Source organism: Vidua chalybeata, chromosome 5 (genome assembly GCF_026979565.1).
Source record: "Vidua chalybeata isolate OUT-0048 chromosome 5, bVidCha1 merged haplotype, whole genome shotgun sequence".
NCBI lineage: Eukaryota > Metazoa > Chordata > Aves > Passeriformes > Viduidae > Vidua > Vidua chalybeata.
The window spans coordinates 40,067,018-40,092,612 of record NC_071534.1 but is presented as its reverse complement, the minus strand read 5'-3'; the positions used below and the strand labels follow the sequence as shown (position 1 = coordinate 40,092,612).

The window sequence follows — 25,595 nt, the reverse complement described above, 5'->3', positions numbered from 1 at the left end:
TGGCAGATACGTCATTGATGAGAAGATAAGAAAGATTTGGGCATACTGATATCTTTTTAATTTTCTCATGTGCTCAAAATTTAAGACTGCAAGGAAAGGCTCATGGTATCTTTAACAAGCATTAAAAAAAAGATGATCGAAGCCCTTAAGAAGCTTCAGAATAAGTTTTTCCATAGATCTTGACAGTTTAGATGCTCTAAATGGGTTTTTAGACACATATTTTATGATGACCTGTCTGCTTGGCAGACAGTTGCACAGACTCTTTTTTCCTCTCTCTCTCACTCTCTCTTTCTTTGAGGAACTGATTTGCTCATCTAGAGGTGGGGCAGTTGGATTTTTGGGAGAGTATCTGCTCCCACTGCAGGAGATAAGGGTTGGTCACTCTGGTGAAAGACCTTGAATCAGACTGTTGATGCAGAGGAGGCATCTTGCCCTTTGCTCTCTACTCTTCTGGTTGGCAGTGTTTTGAGATGAGCTGAGCTTTTACTGTTGAACAAAATAAAGTTCCCTCTCCTCTGAGGAACAGAATTTTTTGTCCTCAGTCCCAGCTCCTGTGACTACAAGGACAGAGTATGCCAGGCTCAAGGTTTGGTAGGACATAGTGCCAGCACTTAATTATGCGTGCCACAAAAGCAGTGGCACTCAAAATGTGGCGCAGGCAGACTGCCTGCTTAAATTCATGGTCTCTTGGCAGCAGCATTGTGGCAAAAGTGTCCTGCCAAGTCATGAGCTGGCATACTGCCCTCCATTTAGACTCGGACTGTAGGCAGCCAAGTGACCAGCAGCTGTGGCTGTGAATAGCAGGAGTGCGTTAGTCCAAGAACAACAAGAAGAAAAGCTTCTTCTTCTACATCTAGAGATTTTCTTGGCTCTTCCAGACATGTCTTCTCATTTCAAAAGGATCTGGAATGTGCCCTGATACAGCTGCCCTTTCTGAATCCTGTCCACTGGGGTCCCCCAGTTACAGGATTCTGCATAGGCATATATTGTTGCCCAGTCTGTGACTGCAGTAGATAGAAATGTGTTTGCTTGAATGTATAGAAATGAAATTTGCAGCTTCAAGGAGAGGATTCGTTGTTTCTCTGCTCCCTTTGTTTGAGCAGGATGAGTGAAGTGACCCGTAAAAATTTTTCTGCATCCTGCAAATGGCTTCTACACCAGCTTTCCTCCTAATGGCTGCACAAGGATTGTTTTTTATCTTTAAGGATGCCAAAGTGCTTGAATGAATGTGGTTTACAGTTTTTAAAGAGGTATGACAGGTGTCAACAGGGGCTTCAGATTGCTGACTCTTTGTACAGCCCTTCAGATAGCAGAAGTGATTCTCTCTCCCCATCCAATTCTACACTACAGCCTGAAGACTGCAATCTGTCACAGGCAATCTCAACCACATGCCCCAAAATCCCCAAACAAACAATAATCTGAGATGAATTCTCTGGAAAATAGCACAAAGTTAAACACTGAGTTTAATGCTGGGATGTGCATGGCAGAGGTCACACTTCAAGTGGCAACATATATAAAGCTGTATTCTCAATGTACTAAGTGAAATTGATGGGAGTCAGGGTAGAACAAGGTCCACAGAAGCCCTGCCTTTGGAAGCTCAAGGGCATCACTGTGTGCAGCCACACTTCTTACATGCTGAACACAGGGAAGTGATCTCCTGATCTCCCCTAGTCTGTCATAGAAGGTTAATGTTGTGGTACAGGCTCATGATCTGTTTAAAGGCATTTTTGCATCAGCTTCTGAGATCTTTACTCCAGCATCTCTCATTAGCTGTCAGTTTGGTGGAATTTCCTGGCTTTTGAAGTGGATTTTCCTGCTTGTGGTCAAAGAAAATGGCAACAAGGACTTGGCAGAGAGTGTGAGCCAGACTCCCTGCTGACCACAGAGTTTCCCTTGCCATTTGTCATAGAAATACTCAAATAGCTTTCTAGACAAGTCTCTGGAAAATAAAAACTTTACAGCACTAGCATCTTTAGGCTGTGTATCTCAGGGACAAGTATTGGCATCTGGGTCTGAGCACCCACCATGGATGTGATACTTCTCACCATCTTTATCTTGTCTGTTGAGAGGAACAGTGATGTCCCTGGGAAGTGTGGGAGCACTGATGGGACATGGCATTAAGGAGTGCTAGATGTGCACAGGGACATCTCCAGGCCCCTCTCAGTGATTCCTGCTGCGATTTCTCTGCTGGCAGCATCTTCAGTGGGCTGGAGATAAGCACTTTTCTCAAACAAAACCTAAACTTCATATGTTGGCCAGCTGCATGCAGCTGGACCAAAGCTCTGCTCACCTTGACAAAGAAGCCAAAACCAAGTCCTTACAAAGGCAGAGGCTCGAATGAAACTGAAATGATCAGTCCCCTCATGCAGCACCCCAGCTTCTAGCAGCAGGGGTAGACATGAGCAATTCTTCATGCTGAATAACTAGGGCACAATGAGAGGCATATAAAACTCAAGTGTCTTCAAGGAGGAACTGCAAGATGATTAATGCTGCAATAGCTGCTTAATTACAAATGCATGTTGGTCGCCAGATGATATCTAGGCTGAATTTAAGGTCTGAATCTTTTCCTGTGAAATATGATATGGATGTCATTGGCATGACAATGAAGGATATGTGTGTTGATAGCTCACTGGGGTAAAAAAATTATGAAGTGTAACGGTTTAGAAATGCAAAGTCTAAGATACCATGTATTGGTTTTAGTGCATTTGATGAGGCATTTTTGAGACATTTAAAAGTGATCTAATTTTTTTTTCTTTTTGTGATGGAGACATTTGGATAAAAATAGGAGGTGATGCGGCTTTGTCTGGTTACCCAAGAGATAAAACCTGCAAACATAACTATGTGTTGTGAGAGCCTCTGTACTCTCAGAGTTCTGTTGAGTTACTTGTTTTTGTGATCTTTTGAAGGGTGAGGCCCCAAGGCTGTTGGTATGATTATCCAGTAATACCACTGGATTAATATGTCTGGATAGTTTGTGAATTGTAATCATGACTTAAATATAGCTCCTTGCCAGGCAGGGTGGGAGGCTTGTGGTGCAGCCAGTGGGGGTGACTGGGGAGACATGTCCTGCTCCGTGGCATTTTCCAGAGCTTTCAGCAAACACCAAAGCCCATGTCAGGGCTGCCCTGCAAGCACAAAAGTTAAATGGGAGCTAAGAGTGGCAGGCTGCAACAACTCTTGGGCTGGCTCAGGCAGGAAGCATCTTGAGGCAGGTGTGTTGGTAGCACCATGAAGCATTCTTTACAGTCGCTTTGCTCGAGAGTTAGTAAGAGAGTTTGTGATGGCCTGAAAGGTCTCCAAGGTCGGAAAGGCTAGGCATAGCCTAGTGCAGCATTGCTGGAGCACTGCAGTGCTGCAGGGCAGGGATGAGGCAGTGCATTGCAGTGGGAAGTTCTGTAGCAGGGAGCAGTGTTGGTCTGTCCATGGGTTAATTTGGTTAATACCATGTGTTTACAAGTTGTGAGCTACTGAGGTCAGGAGGGGGTTTCCTTTGACCTTTTGGGGAGATTTGATGGAGCCTGCTGCTTTTGTGTGTGGAACTTCATTCCATGCCGGTGTGTAGCCAGCATTATGATTGTAATGTATCTTCACAGGTTCCTTCGGGGCGGGGCGGGGGCGGGCACTGGCCTGTCACTGGTTACATACCTGTTCTTCAGGGTAGTACAGGGTGTTACAGCAATGCTATGTAAGTCACTATTTGTAATACTGTACTGTGTGCAAAGAGGTAACCTTGATGAGTTATTTCTGATTATGATTTGGGTGATACCAGTAGTTTGGCTTCATCTGGTCTGACTTAACTTTCAAAGTGACTATAATCTTGTCTCTTTTTACTTTTCATGGTGCACAGATTTAACCATTTGTCAAGGAAATAAAGATTTGTTGAAAGGTTAGAGTTATATTTTCAAAACTGGCATAAACAAAATCTAATTTTATATTTAATGCAGGAATTGTAGCAGAGGGTGTCTGTGAGGGCATAACCAAAATAAATTTTAGCATAAAAATCTTTAGAAATAAAACTTTATTCAGTTTATTGATTTAATTGCCATCACATTAACTGTTTCCTCACTTTGTTTGTGTGTGCAAATCTTGGACAAAATGTAGGGTGGATTTAATTTTTTTTTCCAGTTGATGTGATCAGTCTGTTAAAACTGCAGTATAAATGGATGGGATTCCTTTTGAGCCTGCCCCTGGCCAGAAAACCTGTGAGCATTGACTCAAAGCTGCCAAGAGAAAGAAGGAGAAGGTGTTAACTCATCCAGGGTTTAAACGGGTCTTTTCCTGGCACAAAATAGCCTGGCAATTTGACATCAGCCACTCAGCAGAGCAGAATAGGACAATGTCATTGCCCATTACGACTGGTACCAATTCAACTTTGAATTTAAATGTGCCAGCAAAATAAGAGTAAAGACAGGCACACTTCTCTTACTTACTGCACCTGTCTCTGTGTCTATCAAGTTTGGACTATACTGATTTTATTTATTTGAATACAGTGCAGCAATTTTCCATGCCACTCTTTCTAGCCCTAGGGAAATCACCCATGTAAACTGGTTAAAGAAAATAGCATTGCCTTGGTGCATTTTTCTGTAGCAGTAGGTAATGGGTAGTCTATTAGAGTTAATAGTACCTGGACAGTTGTGATTTTGTCACACACAAGCACTCAGGCTGCCTGCTTGTTTTGCCAGTACTTGTTCTGGGGGTTTATTGTTGTTTGGTTGGTTGGTTGGTTGTTTTTTTTTTTAAATCCACTGGTCTTGTCAGAAAATGGAAATCACAAAATTTTCTGATCCAATTTCTTATTCATTGCCATCTCCTCAGCCTGCCAGTATGGCATTATGCATGTTATTATTATTAAAGTAAAATGTAAAAATGGAGGAACAGAATTACATTAAAGACTGGAAGGAGAACTGCTATTGAAGTCACTTCTGAACTGACTGGTGAGCTATCATGAGTGGGATGTACATCTCCGCTTTTTCTCCTCCAGCAGGAGGCCACAGGCTTAGCCTTTTGGCATCAATGTGTTCTTTCTCTTTGCTGAGATTCAAATAACCAGAAATTAGAAATCTTCCTTCATAAAGCTGCAGCCCCCTGAGCCCCTAATTTTACCAGCCTTACTCAGAGCTTGTACATCTTCATCAGCTTTTATAGATCATGTTTCAGTTTTGTTTTCTAAAATACAAGTTTGAAGGAAGCCACTATTGTCCATTGGAAATCCAGACAGCATCAAAAAGCTTAGGCAGTTTCTCATATTTTATCTGTTGTCCCTTGTTCATTGTTTCTTGTATTTCTATTCATATATTCCTGTTTCTAAAATCTTTCTCATTCCTGTTGCTATGGTAAAAGCCTGCCTAAAAAAGAATTATAGCAGCAAGGTACACTGACCTACAAAATAATCAGAACATAGTTGCTCTGTACAAAACGCTGCTTTCAAAGTAACTGCTAGAAAATCTTGAGTGGGAAAGGGAGATGGCCAAAGTATATAGTGACCATGTACATGGATCTGGATTTAGTGAAAACTCCAGCTTAGGGACAAAATTGCTGCTTCTGACCAGTGGATCTGTACAGCTGGTTCCCCATACACAGGAATTTTCCATGACTGCAATATTAACAGTGATAGACACCTAGAAAACTGGTCTTGAGCATCTGTTTCTGTTGTTAACCTTCCAGCTCCGATGTGATTTTCTCCTCTGTGTACATGAATGTCATTGATACAGTGTTGTATTACAGTGGCTCATCCTTGCTGGAGGCACGATTTCTTTTCCAACAAACTGATTTGAAATGAAGTGAAAACCAAACCATGAATTTTTTGGTTCACCTCCCAGACTATAAAAATGGATGGTCTCATTAATGATTAACACAGCAGCTGGTAGCTCACAGGAGATCTGGAAGAAAATACTGCAGTGTCTCCCTCCTTCAGCAAATATATTAGTTTAACAGTTTTCTGTGCTCATACTACCTTATTTCAGTATTCACATTGAATCCCAGCAGAGTGAATCTCTGCCTTTTTACCTGCTTGAAGATCAGTAAGGATGTATTAGATCCTAGTTGCATCAGATAATTTTTTCGATGTTATTACTGGTTTGCAGTTCTATGTGATGTTAGTATGACTTTTAGAATGCTCTTCCATTTCAAACTATGCTGTGGGCTTTGAAGATTTCCAGGATCTTTTTGCCCACAGCATGATTACGTCACTAGGAATCAAGTAAAATTTCACAACAATTTTGCATTTACATGGACATCACTTCTGGGTGTTTTGCTATTGATAAATCCTTATTATAGCATTAAACAGTGTAAAAAATACACACATATATTATTGTCAGAAAGTGTTTACTCCTCATTTTACTCCACAGTATTGGAGTACACTCTGCCTGGGCAGCTGACAAAAGTGTAATGAACTCTAAAGAACCAGAGGGATCTTTTTAGACTAAATGTTCTCAGAATGTGTTTAACTGGTTAGCACTCAGGAAATAAAAGTGCTAAAATATTACCAACCAAAATGTAAAAAAAATAAAAAACCCCAGAAATCTCTAAAATAAAAACCCTATTACATAGTAATTTCAGATATGGCAAAAAGTGGTAGGATATCTGGAGGCTTTTCCTTATTTCTCTAGAAGAGAACTGTGAGCATATATACTCTTCTAAACTGAGATTCTTCTAAAATTATTATTTTTTTAATACTAAAAAATATACTATAGTCTCTGGAACCTTGTGCAAATTTTCAAATAGTTGTCTCTAAATATAGGTACATGTTTTCCTCTATATTTGCTGTAAAACATTGTTGGATGCATGTATAGTACACCAGTTCCCTCCCTGGCAGAGACAGGGCAGACATGGAAGCTCACCTGTGCACAGTTACAATGGATAATGCCTCTGGGGTTTATCACAAGGTTGTTTCCATGGTGTACATGATGATAGAACACCTGACAGTCAGCAGGCTGATCCTGGCCCAAAGGGTGCTTGTTTATCCAGCCATTCTTCAGGGCAGCACCACCTTCTGCAAGGAGATCACTCCAAGCAGAATGTTATGCTAGTGCCAGAGGGCAGAAGAGGGATGGGAGAGGAAGGTGGAGACTCACCTGAGCCCCTGTCACAGCGGTTTGTGAGACTGACAGCAGGTGGGAGGATGCTGGGCATTAAGCATGTGGTGGCAGAAGTGAGAGCTGCCACTGCTGTGTCCCACCACAGGACCTGAAATCCAGCTCCAGCTGGTGTAGCTGTGAGGATGAAGTACACTGGAGTGTTTGTAATTTTTGGTTGGTAACACTCAATTAATTTGCTTTCACTGACCTGAGTGGATATTTGTTTCTCTCATTAGAGATCCGAGCTCAACTCGTTGAGCAACAGAAATGCCTGGAGCAGCAGACTGAAATGAGAGTGCAGCTACTTCAGGATCTGCAGGATTTCTTCCGCAAGAAGTCAGAAATAGAGATGGAGTATTCCCGAAACCTGGAAAAACTAGCAGAGAGGTTCATGGCAAAAACAAGGAGTACAAAAGATCATCAGCAGTACAAGTAAGAGAAACCTCCTTGCCCATGGCCCCCATGTTGTACCTGTTGCTGGTTCAAAGGCCTGGTTCAAATTTAAAATTTCCACCCCTGCTTAGCAGCGTAGCAGTTCTCATTGCAGTTGAAGGTAGATGCGTGCCTAAATACTAGATGTGGCTCTGTGCAGTTACTCATGTCAGCTTCTGGCAAGTAGTTTCAGTTTCTTAAAATGTAAGTTGCACAAACATTATCCCTAACCTACCATATGGATTTTAAACCACCCAAAATACAGCCAGTATCTAGAAGAGATGCAGAGCTCCAAAAGCTTGAAAATCTGTGTGCTCATTTCTAGTGGAGTTGATAGGATTTTGAGGCATCTGCATGAAGGTCAGTCAACATTACAACAACAACAGAATAGACAATTTTGGCCAAGAATGACATTAAGAAATAAAACTATTTTGATTTGTTGTTGCATGTGAACTTTCCTGCATCTTCACCTCTCTGATTCCTGGGAATAAAGATGATGTGAATGTTATGCGTTGTTTACAATTTAACATATCCTTTTCATAACATGGACAATATGTTTTCTGAAATGCTTTATGTGCTTCACTTGCTGACATAGTCTCATGTGGTTATTTTCCTTACTTGAGCTGATTAATGAATGCATGTGCCTGGCCCTGTTATGCTTAGGGATTTAGAACAGTATTTTGTGTTTGTAAAACCAAAAAATAATTTTCCCACTGTTCACTCAGTGCTGTTCTAGAGATACACAGATAAAACTGTTGTTTCAGGACAAAAGTCTTTTCCAAATATATCTGGCAAAGGAAAGGTTAATCAAATACAGCTTGAACAGTTCAAAGAGCATTAATATTAAATTCTTAAAATTCGTGTTAGTGACGCAATGATTCTCTGAACTAACCAACTTGTGCATGTGTCACCACTTCAGAGAGAGCCCTGGCTTTTATTCTGCTTGTGGCAAAATCTTTTTTCCTTGTGTGTACAAACATCTTTCCTTGTTTTTAAACATGTTAAATCCAGACTGGCAGCTGTGTATGGGAGTTATGACTTAAGTTCTACCTTTGGCTTTGTTCTTGCAGTTCACTGCTTTGAGAACAGATTACAGCAAAAGTGGCTTTAGTTGTTGGTGGCCTGAGCTGTTCCCACCATTGCTCCCAGAACAATCAGGAAAGTCTGTGGAATTGGCTTTGGGACATGCAGAAGCAGCGAGGACCAAGTAGTATCAGCATGGCCCTTCAGGAGTGCTCATGTTGTCTGACCTGGCTGATAAAACCCCTTGCTGTGAAGTAACACTGTTAAGATGTCTATCTGAAACAAATGGAGGAAGTTTTCTTAACTCCTGATACATAGCAAAGCACTGATGATTAAGAAAATACGTTTGTCTGTTAATCATTCCTTGTTGCTTTGATTCTGATGGTCAGAGCTAAAATTAGACAATTAGATGAGAATTAAAGGCCATATTTCTAACAATGAGAATAGCTAATTATTAGAAGAGTCTGACAAGAGTTGCAGGAGTTTCTCCCTCAATTCATCACCACTTCTGCCTGTTTCATCATCATGTGCTTGATCCTTTTAACTAAAGGAGAATCCCTGTAAAAGAGAAAAAAAAAAAAGAACAGCAAGTTCCTGGAGCAGTTAGTTGAAAAGCAAACTTTATACTAAAATGTCAATAAAATCATACAACAAATTATATAAAGTTTTTCTTGTCTGTGAAATAGTTGCTGAACTACATGTATTTTTATTTGGCCTTGTGTAAAATAAATGAGAAGTCAGCTTTGATTTCACTTCTTGCTACATTAAAGCTGGGAGTGGGCCTGCATTGCAAAAAAATCTGTCATGGGAATTCAGAATTGGATCACTGGAAAAAGTCCAGTCCTGCACTTTGTCTTGTAATTGACACATCTAGGACTAGCAGTAGCAGTGTATTTATGAATGCTGTGAATTTATGAGCATTTCTCACAGAATACGGATGCTTGAGATATTTTCTTCTGCAGTGAAACAGCTAAACCTGCAATTTTGCTCATGAAGGATTTGGTTTGTGCTTCCAGTGCTTGTTTATTTCTAATGTCAAAAATTAATTACTGTTACTCTTCCAGGAGTGACCTTTATTGATTTTGAACATTTACATGTACTCCATCTCTAAGCTTTGTGGCAAGATATTTTATACTTTCAGGTGGTTTGCAGAGTATCTATGCCTCATGGAACTGCCTCATGTGTCTTAAAAGTCATCTGAGGCTTGCCTAACCTGAATTATCCCAAGAATGGATAGACTGTTCAGATGTAGCTATTTTTATGTAACAAGTTACGACTGTAAATGTCAGTGAGATGTTTCAGTTAATAACATAACTTTTTCATTTCTATACATTATACATGTGTGTATTTCCTTCCTCAGGAAAGACCAGAACCTCTTGTCCCCAGTGAATTGCTGGTACTTACTCCTGAACCAAGTGAGAAGGGAAAGCAAAGACCATGCAACACTGAGTGAGATCTACCTGAACAATGTGATCATGAGATTCATGCAGATAAGTGAAGACTCCACCAGAATGTTCAAGAAGGTAATGCCTTTCCTGCAACCCCCTCTCTGGGCTTATAAGATGCATGAGGGAGGCAAAAGTGTCCTGATAGATAGCATGTGAGGAGAAGATTCAGCATAGACAGCATAAAATCTGTTTTAGCATACACATAAATTCTTCATGCCTGGTCTCTTAAAGCAAATACTTAGTGCTGAATTGCCTGGAATCCTGCTGTACATGCTGGTGACCTTAAGAGCTGAATCACAAATATCCAAAAAGCAGGGGAAAAAGCCTGTCCTTCTCTAAAAAGCACACTTGTCTGCCCATGCAGAAAGGAAACAGTTTTCACTTATGACTCCCAAAATAGTAACGCTGTATTAATTAATTATTTGTAAAAAAGAATTTCATTGTGAATGAAACGGATTGAAGACAAAGCAAGAGTTTGCTTTTTAGTCCCTTGACATAAAGTTGGTAGCATATGCTGCAGTTCTCCTAAAAGTGTTTCCTTTTCTTCCTAATATTAAATAAGAACATACACGTTTGATAATGTAAGTATTTCTATTAGATCCTTTAAGTGTTGTCTCTGCACATGTTTGTCCTTGTCCATGACTGTTATGTATTTTCATAATGCATGCATGGTGTGTAAATCCCTCATGGGCTAAGCAAGCACTCTAGGCAACCTTAGCTCAAGATCTACATAATGTGTTTGCAGTCATTGTTGTTAAAATGTTCCAAAAGAAAAATAGATTATAAATGCATATATATTAGTCACAGTGAGATGCTGGTAGACAATGGGCATACAAAAGACTAATGGGCATACAAGAAGAGTAAAGGCTGAAAGATGTAAATTGTGTGATGAAATGATAGCGGCAGTACCCAAGTTAATGTTTTCAAAGCAGGGAGCTGGTTTCACATATACCCGACCATAATTCTAGATAGCACTGGGCTGGGGAGAAGAATCGTTTAGGGAGCATATAGACTGTACTTGGAGGAAATAAAAGTAAAAACTTAAATCTTAAAAACTTAAAAACTTCCTGGTATGCATTAAAACCTGTAACATGGACAGAGTTGAAGTTTATAGTTTCTCAATCAGTAATGAGTTGTTCATATAATATGTCTGATATTTAAAACTGTAATTTACTAACCACTCAATTTAATAAAATGGAAGATAGTTATAGAAATTGATCCAGTAATGAGAAAAGTGATTTGAATGGGCTGCAGTACTGTCTATGTGCGGATATCTCAGAGTTGCAAACCAGTAGAATTTTTTTTTTTATTGGATCTGAAATAGTTTTCCAGTTGCTTATGTCTCAGAAATATCTTCTTCAATAGATGTGCATTATTAGACAAGCCTGTTTGCTTTCAGCATAGTTCAGTTCTTTGGCGCTAGAAATTTTGCTTTTCCTTCCCTTCTGTCCAGGTGGACTGTACAATGGTATATTATTAAAGGTTTTAGTGGAGAAGCGTGTGTCCTTTTATATTCACTCATAATTTATTAATGGAGATTGCTGCAGCTTGTCTGTTAAAAGGAGGAAAATATGTGGATATTTTTAGTGTGTTAACAGGAGGCATATTGTCCCATCTCCCTGATAAACTTGTCTCTGTCCTCTATGTTGTTCCCATGCAGGTGCAACATTTCAGATTTTCTCTTTCTAGCTTCTTGAAGAAGAGCAAGCAGCTGCTCTTGCTTTTTTATTCCTAACTTGTATTTTCTAAAGGGGAAAGAAGAGCAGGGAAATTGAGGTAGTCCTGCTGTGTATAACCTGAAGCTCACACTAGTAGAGCCCAGATCCTCAGCAGCCCTTTGCTACCTTTCATTGGGTTTGCAAGCTGACACTCAGCGTGAGAGTGTCATGTCAAACAGCTGACAGCTGAGGAGAAGTGTGGGCAGAGTGAGCTAAGCAAAGGCTGTGTTCAGGGATCGGAGCCAGTCCCATAACATTAGGGGAAGGGTGGCAGGAAGACATGTAGCACCTCAGTATGGTATAATATAAGTGAGCTTCGTGGGCACATGGACTGAATGCAGCAGTGCTTGTTCACCAGTATCAGTTCTGAGCACACATTTTTAAGACATTTGGTCAGGCTCAGTACTTGTTGCAGAAGGTTGGTATTTCCACTGAGCCCCAGTGTGCACAGTTCTTGCTATGGTGCTTGCTGCAGAGTACTGGTGATTTATTTGCTGTTAGTTCCCAGGTGCAGAACTGATGATGAAGCTCTTCCAGCCCAAACCCTTCCATGTTCCTGTGATAATTTGTGTGAGATGTGAATGAGCAGTCTAACTTAAGGTACTCACAGAACTACATAATGATCAAATGCAAAGCACATGTACTCTGCTACAGTTCTCTTTGCAGGAAAGAGGTCACAGGGGCAAAGAGAAGCTGCACTTAGAGTGAGAAAGGTGACAGCCAACAGTGTCTGTCATCCATCAAAATTGTATTCTCCCTGAAGAAAATGGCATTGATTTTGTTGGAGATTTTTTAACATCAAATAGCATATTTAAGCAATTTCTGTCAATTTCTGTGATTCTGCAGATTACTTTCCAAAAAAATGTATTTAGAATAAAATAGTGTCAGAGAAAAGTATAATCAGTCTCAATAGGTGTCATATCCCTGTGAAAGCATATGGAATTTGATCACTGTTCACAGATTCTGGATTAAAGTAGAGACAAACCATGTCCTACAGATACTTCTACTCTGGAATCTGATCATACTGTTCTGTGAAATATGTACTGTCTCTCTAAGTAATAAATATGAACAACAAGAAAAGCAGTAATATGAAGATTTTAAAAATAGACTAAAAAGTGCGTCCTTAGTGTCTTACTGCAGTCCACGATCAAGAATGGGAAATATCTGTATTCTGTTGGCTTTCACAGCATTGCACACAAGAGCATGTAATGTTTACAATTCTGTGATTCTATATTTTACAAATACCAGTTAGTCAAGCTTCTCTGTATTCAATGATTAGATCTTTCTTTATATATCTTACAGCTTATTAATCTAATGGTTTACACATCACTACTTTTACCTTGTTTTAGTTCTCCAAGAGTCTTGTAGCAGCAAGGTGCTTTACTCCATTTCCAAGTGTGGAGTGTAAGTACATACACCAAGCAGATGATCAGAACAGATCTTCATTGTGCTGCTCTGAAGCCTCAGTCTTCCTGCTGCAGAAAGGGAAAGTGTCTCAGGGTAGATTGCCCCATTGCCCACAGGCAAGATAAGGGGAGACAACAGCAAAGTCATAATCACTCTGAACTTCTTGACTCTTTCTACTCCCTCTTTTTTTCTCCCCCTTTCTCCTTCCAAGAGGATGGGACTTCCCATTCTGCTTCTCAATGGTAGACGTTACTGACTTTTTCCATCTTGCTGGTGGGTGTGTGAAGTGAAACTTTTCTATGAAGTGAGCCCAACATTTTCTAGAGGAGTGTGGCTTGAATTTGTATCTTAAGATTGACTTCAGCTTGAATTGTAGTAAAGAAAAGATCCAATCATTTCCTCCTTTCCCAGCCATGCTTTCCACTGCGTATTGTTTTGTTACCTCTCCTACGTTTTGCATAGTACAAGCCATAAGTTTGTAGCAGCTCTTTTTTCTACTTGTTCTGTAAAAGGTGTGTGCAATAGCCAATGATGATCTGATAAAATCAGTAGTGGTGAGGGTGTCCTCGCTCCTTATAGCCTTTGTACTTTGTCCTTGTCTCAGTCTCTGTTTTTCATCATTCTGTTTTTCCTTTTGTATGCATTTATGCATCTCTCTGGATGTTTGGATTGTTTTGGGGAAATGATCCCTATTGGCTCTGCCTTACATGGTCTGATGGGACTGGGTGTGTTGTATTCAAGTACCTGATTGTATATGACTTTGCTGTCTAGTCTGGCCTCCTTAACATGTTGATATTAATTAATTTTGTTCGCCCAGGAGCTATTTGTCATTCTTTTTTCCCAGGGGTCAGGAACTGGCATCTGTTTAAATGTACTAAATGCAAGACAAAGATAGGATCTAGCACATAGATTTTGTAGCATTTGTTGGAAGACATTATGTCAGGCTTCATACTTTCAGATAGGCACCTAATTTCTTCTTCTTTAGTTGCTGGCATGTAAAAGCAGTAAGATTGCTGTTGATGCCTGGCTTTCATGCTGCACATAAAATTACAAAAATAAAGTAGCAGAGTTCAAACCTTGCATGCTTGCACGTTTCTTCAGGCAGATGGGGTATCTGGCCTCATGGGGACAATTAAAGAATAAAGTAATAAGGAGAAATGTCAAGCAGAAGGGAAAAGTATTATGCAGAATATTTCATGCAGTGAATCTGGTTACCCCAGCAGTAATAATCAACTGTATAAACACATACTCACAAAATCCTTAAGCACATTTGTATATTTATAATTTATAAACATGTATTTTCCTTGGACAGAAATCTACATAAGCCAAGATGAACATATCTTCTGATGTTTACAGTAGAAGATGTTGGAGAAACCAAGCACAATAAATATTTTAGTTCCTTAATCTGGCTATTAACAAGGAATATGACTACCTACTGAATCTGTTTGGTGTTATGTGGCACATTACTTTTTTGCATCATTTTCTTAAACATTTAAATGTTTAAAAGGATAGCAAAGCTGTTTGTTGCTATAGACTGGCAAGTCTGGGACAGAATTCTACTGAGTTGTCTATGTTAGTGTCACGCAGCTCATGAAACCCCCATAAAAGAAGGGTTTGCACTTCACTTCCCGCAGGGACCAGCAGCAGACTTATTTAAAAGCAATAGGCACAGAATATTTTCTTTAAATGATGTTAACTTGTGTATGCTCAAAACAGACACTTAAAGAGTTCTAGGAAGAGCTGGACTGGCCCTCAAATTTCAGTTAAAATAAACAAGAGTAAAGCTGGAGTGCCAAATTATGCTTTAACTGAAATGTATGGGAAAAAATTTAACTGACTTCAATGAAAATATATTAATGTGGAATCAAATTTTAAGTTTCTCAGACTTTTATCTAGAAATACAAATCTTGGTAACACCAGTAGGACTAGTGATGTGTTAAAAGTTGAGTGCATACTGAAAGGAGGGTTTAGGTACATTTGCTTGTCCATTGCATATGTATGATCTATGCTGATATCAGGTGAAAAAAAACCATTACTGTCTCTTAATGTCTTGAACCAGATGAGTAACATATATAATATTTTTAGCAGGAATTTGCATGTGCTCTAATATTTGTATTATCTTCTTTGTTTCTTTGATTAATAGGTACTAGTGTGTGTCTCAGGGGTGCAGTGAATAAATAAGCACCTTCAGTGATTGTTTGTCAGATTTTAATAGCCTGATTAGAGCTATCAACTCAGCTCTGGGAAAATGTGTGCTGCATCTTACTTTCTGTTGTTTGGGTACCCTGGGGACAGGCTCCTAGAGGAGCACACCATTCACACATGCTGAACCCTACTACAGGGAATAGGTGGCATAAACAAGAAATAGGAAAGCAATTAACCACTGAAAATAAATTCACTTAACTGGTGCTCTAACATGCCATATATTACACACTAAAAGCCATATTGCTTGCCACTCAAGTCAGTGTTTCTTGATCCTAAATGGTAAAGAAAAATGCGTTTGTTCTTGAAAAATAAATCCCTTTTATACTGTTATGTTTAACCAAATTTCTTGATTTTTTGGACAATTCCTACAAAATCTTTCATCAGAATTGAAATCAATTGAAATGTTATCCATCACTGCAGCCATCCTCTGCTAGTTGGAGTCCACAGATGAAGTTGTGAAGGGATGACTCCTTTGTGATTGTGTGGCATTGCTTGGTTGTCACTTCCCAATTTTCACTCTTTTTGCTGGTCACCTTCCTCCTTCTCTTTTTGCTTTCCATTTTAAAGCTTATTGTCCTTCTATAAAAGCATCTTTCTTTGTTGTGATCTCTTCCATTCACTTTCAAATTTACCATTGATCACTGTGTTGCCCTGGAAAAGATCATGTATGCGTGATAGCCAGTAAATCCTGAGGGCTGGACTGCTGGTATTTCAGTGCTGGACAGAGCTTGAAAGGAGCAAAGGGAAAAAATGGGTCCTAGTAAATAGTGATCATTCACCAAATCCTCAGCTCATCTGGTGTCTGCTTGCATCAAGGGGGGACTGCATTAAGAGGAGAAAAAAAGGGTCCATCCTTCAGTGAACTGCATGTGCTTTGCTTACAGTGAAATCTCAAGGGGTAAAGAAAAAATTGGTTCGGAGTTTTCTGTCTCAGCTTCTCAAACAAACTTTTGCACTACCAGGTTAAGGCATCCTGCCTCAGAATTGCTGTTGCTCTAGTTATCAAGAGTTTTCTAAAGCTTTCTGAGTTTACATTCTTGTAGAGAACTTTTTCACATAACTTTCTGTAAATAACTTATTGTTTTGCATTCTTTCATAGAGGTGGAGAAATTTGATGTACAGGTAGTTTGTCTAGTGTCGTTGGAGAGGTAGCACGTTCACCCTCCAATCCACTAGCATCTTTTGAGAACTATAAAAGATTAGAGTCAGAAAAAATAAATTAGTCTCTTCATCATGACCAAGGCTGTGGTGCGTCGTTTTTGCTTGTGTCATTTGGTGACAAATTGCTGTTGTATATTTGGGGCTTGACTTCTCATCAGCCTCAATATGGCTGTGAGCAACAGTTGAAAGGGATATATTGCTTGAATCTGGAGTTCATCTAGAGTTTCCTCCCACATGGGGATGCTCTCATCTTACTGTCAAACATCTTATTTGTATGTTTTGCCCTTCTTTCTGCTAATTTAAAAAACCACTCATATTCAGCACTATAGAAGCAGCTGTCCAAGAATTAACAGGTGGCCTCTGCTTGGAGCTTTGAGGAGATGTGTAAGCTGTGTTAGAGCTGCGCTGCTGACTTTTAAAGGCAGGGTGCCAATGTAAAGCAATGAAAAGCAACTCAGAATTTTTGCTAAAGATTTTACAGCATTTCCCTGCAGCAGCTTGCAAATCTGCAGTACTTTTCCAGTTCTTCATAAGCACTCTACTGTTACAAATAGGAAATTTTGTCCTTCTTATTAAAGGAAAATAATCTGATACGTGCAAAGAAATGGAAGTAATAAGCCTTGTGTTCTAGGTACTTCAGAACTAACGCATACCTCATGAAAATATCAGTCTTTCAAAAGTATAAACCATAAGGAAAGTTTCAAATAATTCTGTGTATCTCCACTTCAGGGCAGCTGTCTTACTGTGCCTTAGCTACTACAGCTAATGCCCTTGGGAATACAGGAATTTCACTGAAGTGTTTTTTAAAATTTTATCCTAGCTTCTTGTCAGTGTAAAACCATCTTGCATATAAGGATTGGAGTGTATACTGATAAGTGATATGACAAATGCTTTAAAATACTGCCCAGAGTTGAAGTAGGATAGTAGGAGCAGGAGGAAAAAATACCAAAAATTTTTTTCTGTTTGAGCTACCATATGTATCTCATCCTCCTGGAAGACACAGTGGGTGGGATGTGTGATGTGGTTTCTCCTCATATGTGGACGTTGTGCTGCACATTCTCATTCAGAAACCATTATTCCTTCAGGTGTTTTAGTGATGGCCAAGTATACGTTAGCAGCTTTGGAGATGAGTTGTCCCTGAGGATTTTCCTCTGGCTTCTGTACAAACACAAAGTACTTCTCATAGCTAAGGCCATTATCTATCATGCTGTTGAAGTTTTTAGAAGCCAGACTAATTATCAATTTATTCACAGGAAAAAAAAAATCTCATGTTTCCAGCATGGATGTTGGAATGCTGAGTGAGCATCACAGAAGAAGTGTAGCCAGGCTGTTTGCCAAGTCCCTTAGCTCTATTCTGTAACTGTTTTCCAAAGGCTGCGATACAAATGCCTTCAACTCTTGCACAGTTGCCACCATTTTCATTAGATTGAACTGCTGTGGAAAACTAACAAAGGAATATATTTCAATGAGACTCCAGTTAAATACTCTTGTTTTGACATATTTGCTTTGATAATAACTGCTGCTAAGCATTTCTCTTTTTTTCTGGATCAGAATGAAAGTAAAGTCACAGTCCAGAAAAGCTAAACAAAGCTGATTCAGCAGCCCACTCTGTGGAATATTATGCAGTTGGGTATCTGTTTCAAAGAGGAGCCACAATTATTTCTTGCGTAAATATTTAGATAGTTGTATGTGCTGAGAAACAAAGACTATCCTAGATGTAAATTTGGGCAGGATGTCCCTCTAGAATATCACATTCTGCATGGTTTAGGTTTTGTATGTATAATAGCAATTATAAAAGAGTACACAGTTTGTTCTACTAAAAACATTAATCTTGAACTTCCCCCTTTCTGTTGGCACCTAATTTCCTGATGCTTTATGGGAAAAATACCTTAAAATTACTTCTGGGTTTCTTTTTAGGTGTCTTATGTCCAGATGTTATCTGTCTGCCTCTGCATCCCTGAATCACTCTTTTTAGTGTACTGTAATTCAGAATGGTTTTTGTAAGCAATATTGCATTCACTGTCTAGGATGAGCAATGAGTATAAATATCAAGAAACAAATGTATGCTGCAGTGTTTATATGCTGTTTTCTAATGATTTTTTTTTTAATTACAGAGTAAAGAGATTTCATTTCAGCTTCATGAAGACTTAATGAAAGTACTTAACGAGCTTTACACAGTAAGTACGGTTACTTACTTAGCTTATCTTATACAAATTCCATATCAGACTACTTTCTGTAAGCTTTAAGTGGACTTTCATTGACTAAGTTACCCCCAGTGGAGTTACTTATTTTTATCTTTTACACAAGCCTAAACTATATTTTTGAAAAGACGACTCATGTATTTAAAATACATATGCTAATGGTTTCAGGATTACTCTTTACTTTCAACCCTTTTTTTCCCCCAGACTCTGGTAAGCCAGTTTATTAGAAGCTTTATTGTTTATTAATGAGACATTTCTACTCGGGGCTTACCAGAGCAAACTGCTTTCTTTTTGTCCATGCTGCCATCTGCTTATTTTGACTTGTGGACTACACTCAGTAAAAATCATAGGTGTTTGCAGATCCAGTGCTGTGCTATCTAAATGTTACTTATGTGCCCTTCCCCATCCCTGACTGGGATACGTAAATAATGAAAAGAAAAACAGAGGGTTTTGTTGACTTCCCATACCATCTAGAGAGATCAAGAAAAAAACCACTGTGAACATTCTGGCAAGCTCCTGCTAATCCATAGAAAAATCTGAGAGAACTTAGGTCTGAACCTATTTTCTTGTTAGAAACCCATTTACATAACTTGGTACTACAAAACAATGTCTCATCTACCTGTTAACTATTTCTCTAGCTATTTTCTGAGGAGGTATGTTGTGAAGAAGAAGCAATAATTACACTTTTTTTGAAACACAGCTGTAGAATTAAGATGAATTGGTGATGTGCATCTCTTATAAAAGCCTGTTATTTCTGCTCATTCAGGAAGTTGTACATTTAAATTTTTTTCTTTTTGTTGGAAAGAACTGAAACATAAATGCTCCAGTACCCTGCATAACAATCTCTAGACAGCTCTGTTCCCCATCCTCAAGATTTGGAGGACCATAAGAAAACCTACAGTATTAATATCAAGAAACATTTGTGAAGTTTAGGAAGTTTAGGAAGCTATCGATGATCACTTCTCCACAGGCAGAGCCCAAACATTGCTTTTGTGCATTTTGGTGATTTTTCTTTTGACCTAGGGAAAATTGTGCAGCCATCAGTGGGTGGATTGAAGAACATTTGAACTCCAGAGCAACTTAGATGGCAAAAAGGAGATCCAAAAAAATTTATCTTGTCTTTCTGTCCTGAGTTCTTTTTAATTGTTATGGACACAGATTCCCAAAGCCTTCCTAAACCACCGTTTTTTTGTTTGGGATTTCCTTTGGGGTTTTTTTCATCTGAAACCACCACAATTTTGGTAGGGTGCGATACGGCAAAGCCTTCTTGGTTGAGGCCTGTAGTCAGTGAAATGTTCTGGGATCAGCTTCTGCGATAGCTGCAGACAATTCACACAGCTGCAGGGGATCAGCGGCTGCAGGAGCCATGGCACAAGTGGGACTTCAGTGCTGAATAAGCCCTGAAGATACAGCCTTGTTTCAATTAAACAGTTGCATAACTCCAGTGTCTGGCGAGGCTTGGGATTAGTGCCTGTGCTCCCAGGGTAGGGAAACAGTGAAGCATGTTGCTGAAATACTTTTCTGAAGTACCACGGAAAATCTGCAGGACTGGACTTTGGTATTTTCATTCTTTTTCTTCACACTAGTGCTGTGTCTGCACACTGATAACCATCAGATTTAATCAGGTATTAACTTCCGTATCAGGTATTAACTTCCGTATTATGGCTTTCAGTGCATGCTAATTCCTTTCTCAGAATTTAAGATTTATTTTTTAAATGGGAATATTTTTTATGTTATAAAAATTCTGAATTTGTCCACAGTTTGAGTCAGGATACTGTTGCAAAATGGTTTCTTGGGATGGAATCTACTTTACCTGATTTTCAGACATCTGCAGTCTTAGCATAGGATCTTAGCCTGCTATCTGTGGTCCAGCTGAAGTCCCTGGAAATCTAATATGGGCAGATGAGACCCTTTTAATCAGATGCAAGAATCTGCTTCAGATTAAGTGATCTGTACTGTTAACTTCATTGTCCAGCTTTTCATTGATTGCAAAGGGCTTGGTCAGCTGTACATGTCCACATTTAGCTAAATAAAGCCCACACATAATAAAGTGACAATATGGTGTGGAGTAGCATCTGTTTCACTGCTTGAATGTTTAGAATGGTCATCATCATATCTGTGTATTATATCTGTTCATGTACATAAAGATAGAACAGTATCTAGACAGATGGGGACCTCATTGACAGGTTTTTAATTCTTTATGACACTTACTGTGTACAGAATAAGATCATAGTGGCCTTTCGGAACAAGTATTGACAGTTTTAATCTCCAGCAGTGACATTTCTCAGTCACAAAAAGGAAATGTCACCTACTTGTTTGCCCCATGATTTATAAGGGGGGGGGGGATTAAAAAAAAAAGTCTGTCTCTTGTGAGATAAATCATTGTGTCAAAAAAAAAGCAAATTATTATGAAATCTGTGAGTAATATACTGACATCTCTCCCTGCTACTTAGTTCTGTTTGTTTGAAAGGAAAGGTACCTTCATGAAGTGTAACTTAGAATGTGATGTGTATTGGAATTTAAATATCTCTAAAGCCTTTGAATAAGGAGTAAGTATTGGAGCTTTTAGTATGTATGAAGAAGGTTTAATAATCTGGTTATTTCTTATCATCATGCTTTATCTTACAGCAAAATTCTGTAAATTATGGCTTTTAGCTTGTGCTGTCCTCATTAAAACTACACATCATGTACAGGATTGTTGAAAAAATAAGAACAGAAGTGGGTGAACCACAACTTCACATGTTCTCAGAACAAAGCAGGCTTATTTGGTTGGAATAATCAGAATTTTGTAAGGGAAACCTTTGTTTCTAATTTTCCATCTCTTCTATGTAAAGGTTTTTTTAAATGTTACATTACATAGGTTTTGGACATGTTTTACCACTCATAAAAATGCATTTTAAAACTCTGTATTTTCAATTTTCAGTATTTTATGCATGGATTTTAAAATTAGGACTGAAAATATCATTCTAAAATCAATTTAATAGCTAAGCTTCATTTTGTATCTTTCCAAGTTCAGTAAATTATGACTGGCAAATACTTAAAACTATGCCTGGTTTCTCCATGGCCAGACAGTCGGTATTTTCAGGTCTGTAGCATCCCAGCAGCTGCACTCCTCCCTTACTCCTTTCCTTACCCCACTTTCAGCCAGTGCAGGCCAGGAATCAGTCCCATGTTTCAGATAAGAATATAAGCTATAGAAACTACAATGAGGTACACCTTTTGAGTGATGGGGGATGGGGAAAGGGGAGCTCAGTTAGTTGTGTGGAGTCACAGATAGGAGTTTTTCCTGGCATTTACAAGAAGAAAAGTTGGTCAAACTGAAAGCTGGAAGATGTTTGGTTTATTCTTTTGTGAACTGATTGATTTAGAAATCTTCTTACACGTTGACTTGAAGAGGCAACAGATTATTGACTTTGTAATAAATCATCTCTGCAACAGAGAAAACTCCCCAGTCAAACTCTTCTTCTCTTTCTCTGGGAAGCTAAAATACCTTGCTGTGTCAGATCAAGTACTGCTATATAGCAGTAGTATTTGAATGATGGAGAATGACATGGAACAGAAGGACACTTCTCTTGTGTTGGAGAGAGGTCTTCACTGGACTTACTTAGGGGTCAGGACATATTCATATATGTCCTGTAAAGATGTCAGGAAGGTCATAGGTTTGCTAAAAATACAAAGCTGTTCCAGTAATAAGGCTGAGGGCAAATGGTGTAGAAAAGTGATGCACATCATAAAAGTGTATCTTCATGTCTCTCGCTTGGCCTTCCAAATTAATCCTACTGGCATCACACATTTCACAAGCAATGCAAATGTAAAGTGCTCAGAAAAAGGAAAAAGTGGGGACAGTCCAAAGCAACTTGGATGTTAAAAAAAGACAGGGATGCTGTGCCACTTGCATTTTCCATTGATTTATCTTACTCTTGAAAAATCCTGGCTGTTTAGTTTTTCAAGGTAGTTGCTGCCAGATTTTCTTTTTTTCTTCGCTGAAATAATACAGAATCTGATTCCTCTTCAAGAAGTTAAGTTCCATTTACTGTGGCACATCAGAGATCTGAGAAGGTGAAATCAGTAATCCTGTGTTGATAGTAATATATAAGTGACAATTCCTAAAACCACAGCAGAGTTTGGCTTGGAAGTCAGTGAACAGGATGCTGACAACAGCTCATACTGAGCCTGCTTAACTGCTAGAGGCCACTGGTGTGGTAAAATTGGCATAAGATTTTGCTTATTTCTTGTGCAGAGCACTAACTAAACCAATTTAATGAAATCCTTGTGACTCCGCCTTCTGAGAAGAACTCACAGCTTAGCAGAGACAATTTTAAAACAATTCAAACATGATAAATACACCAGGGATGAGCTAGGAAATTACTATTTCCCAAGAAACACTGTGAAAGAGCTCTTAATTATGCAGTTTTATTATAAAAATAAAGTACATGTTAACACAGTAATTTCAATATATTTTAACTGTGTAGCTTTCAGTTTTGCCTTGGTTTGAGTTTTCTAGAAAAGAAGTATGCGTGTAGAGAAGAAGGAAAGCTAGTCCCTTGCTATTGGTAACATTCTTCACTTATGGCCCATAGAAGTATAGCGCTAATTACTATCTTGTTGATGGATTTGGCTAGATAACAACTGTAGGGTAAAATAAAATACCTATCTAAGGATGTACTCTAGTATGCCCTTCCTTGTGATAAATACTATCTTCTGCCTTAAACCTATTTGCTGAGCTCTTACAAATGATGCTGAAACTTTTGCGCATGAATGGAGATGTTTATGCTACCAAGAGAACAGTCTGTCACCTACAAATGTGAGAGTACGTAGTTAGAGTAACATAATCTTTTTCATCTGCTTTTAGTCTGACACAGTGATCTGACAAATATATATTTTACATCACTGGATCAGCAGAATAAACCTACCAAATTAATAGGAGATAAACTCAGTATTTAATTTTAGAAAGGTACTAGTATGCATTTAACAATGCTGGTTCACTACAGTGGAGAAATGCAGCAAATATCATGATGACAGTTCAGCATCTGCAAAATTACAACCTTGCTCTCTTTTTTCAGTGCATACTTGATGCCTCATCAGTAAGCACCTTGGAGACTAACTAAAGTCAGTTCACTGATGGATGTCCTCACAGGATGGTCTGTTGGTTCAACAGTTTGGTGGACATTTCAGAAGCATTATTACTTGTTTCATAGTTTGAATAACAGACCTGTGAATCTGTTGCATTTTCACAGGTCGGAGGCCTGCAAATCTCAGAATTTTTCATACAATAAGTCTACTTAGAAAAGCCTGTTACTGTGTTTAACAACATCTAACAGTGTTAAAAACTCCAAGACAAAAAGATTACATAGTGTTAAGGGAAAGAATCATATATGCAACTTAGCCAGCAAATTCTAAGCCACTTTGTTGAGGAAGTATGCACTGAAATACTTGGAAGCCAACTCCCTAGCTTGTTCCCATTTGTTTTTCCATATGTGTTTCTCTAATGCTTTCTCAAATTAAGTTCAGCTGCTGCAATATCAGCTCTTAAAAGAGCATTGATACATCATGAAAAAGGCTAAAAAATCATTAAGACATTTTCCCCAAAGGCTTGCAAAATAATGATGTCACTAGTGCATGAGATAAGCATGCTATCAATATAACAAACTGGACAGGAGTCATGTGCCTAGGCTGATCACTACTCTTTACAGAGTCTATATTGACTCCTAAGTCAGTGAGGCTTGGGTAGGACTGACTCTGACTGATATCCAGCCCTGTGAATACAGAGAAAGGACTTCTTTTTCAATTTTAGTTATTTAGGAAGCCATTTGTACCAAGAACTTGTGCAGAGTTTGTTGTGAGAACATGGATTTCAAGTATACGTCTTAGTTCCCCATGAAGGCTACGAGTTCCATATAGTTCTCCCACAAAACTTGCCTATCAATCAGCGTAGAGTGAGACACTCTGGATTTGATAGCACGTGCTGTAAGCAAGCAGTGAGAGGAAGAAATACTCCTAGGCGATGTGAAACTAGTGGAGTCAATGTGGAGACATTGGTGAGAACAGTGATACACTTGTACTCCTTCAAGGAGTGCTTCTTTCAACTAGGAGGCAAGCTGAAGTGTCAGCCACTGCAGAAGGACATTTATGCCTAATCTGATAGTTTAAGAACTTCAATGTTTACTGCTTTTGTCAAGAAGAACAAATCCTTGTTTCACCACTTAGATTCTTTGAGATGCAGTTAGAAAACTTTGAGATATATTTGATACGGAATCACAGAATATGCTAAGTTGGAATGGACCCTCAAGAATCATTGAATCCAGCTGCTGGCCCTGCATAAGACCATCCCCAAGAGTGACGTTATATGCCCAAGAGTGTTATCCAAACACTTCCTGAACTCAGGCAGGGCTTGGTGCTGTGACCATTTCCCTGGGGAGTCTGTTCCAATGCCCAGCCACCCTCAAGGTAAAGAACCTTTTCCTAATATCCAAATTAAACTTCTCATGACAATTTAAGGCCATTCCCTTGGGACCTGTCGCTGGTCACCACAGAGAAGAAATCAGTGTCTGCCCCTCATGAGGAAGGTGCAGATGGCAATGAGCTCTCCCCTCAATCTCCTCTTCTCCGGGCTGAACAGATCAAGTGACCTCAGCCGCTCCTCATACAGCTGCTCCTCCAGGCCCTTCACCATCTTTGTTGCCCTCTTTTGGGCGCTCTCCAGTAGCTTTATATCCCTCTTCTATTGTGGCTCCCAAAACTGCACACAGTACTTAAGATGAGGCCGTCTCCTCCCTTGCTTGCCTGGCGATGCTCTTCCTGATGCCTCCCAGGACATGGGTGGCCCTCCTGACTGCCAGGGCACTGCGGACTCATATCCAGCTTCCCCTTGATCAGGGCCCTATGGTCTCTTTCTGTGGCACTGCCCTCCAGCCTCTCATTCCC

The 25,595-nt window shown here is 39.3% G+C and overlaps 1 protein-coding gene across 4 annotated transcripts in view; it reads left to right on the top strand.

Annotated features, from left to right (window-relative positions):
* The window catches only part of SRGAP1 (SLIT-ROBO Rho GTPase activating protein 1), a 139,281-nt gene that overhangs the window by 59,947 nt on the left and 53,739 nt on the right, over positions 1-25,595 (top strand). For all 4 annotated transcript variants that reach the window (XM_053943054.1, XM_053943057.1, XM_053943055.1 and 1 more), the window contains exons 2-4: positions 7,313-7,508; positions 9,892-10,054; positions 18,585-18,647. In XM_053943054.1, coding sequence (XP_053799029.1) covers positions 7,313-7,508; positions 9,892-10,054; positions 18,585-18,647 — 422 coding nt within the window. The remainder of the gene's footprint in view (positions 1-7,312; positions 7,509-9,891; positions 10,055-18,584; positions 18,648-25,595) is intronic.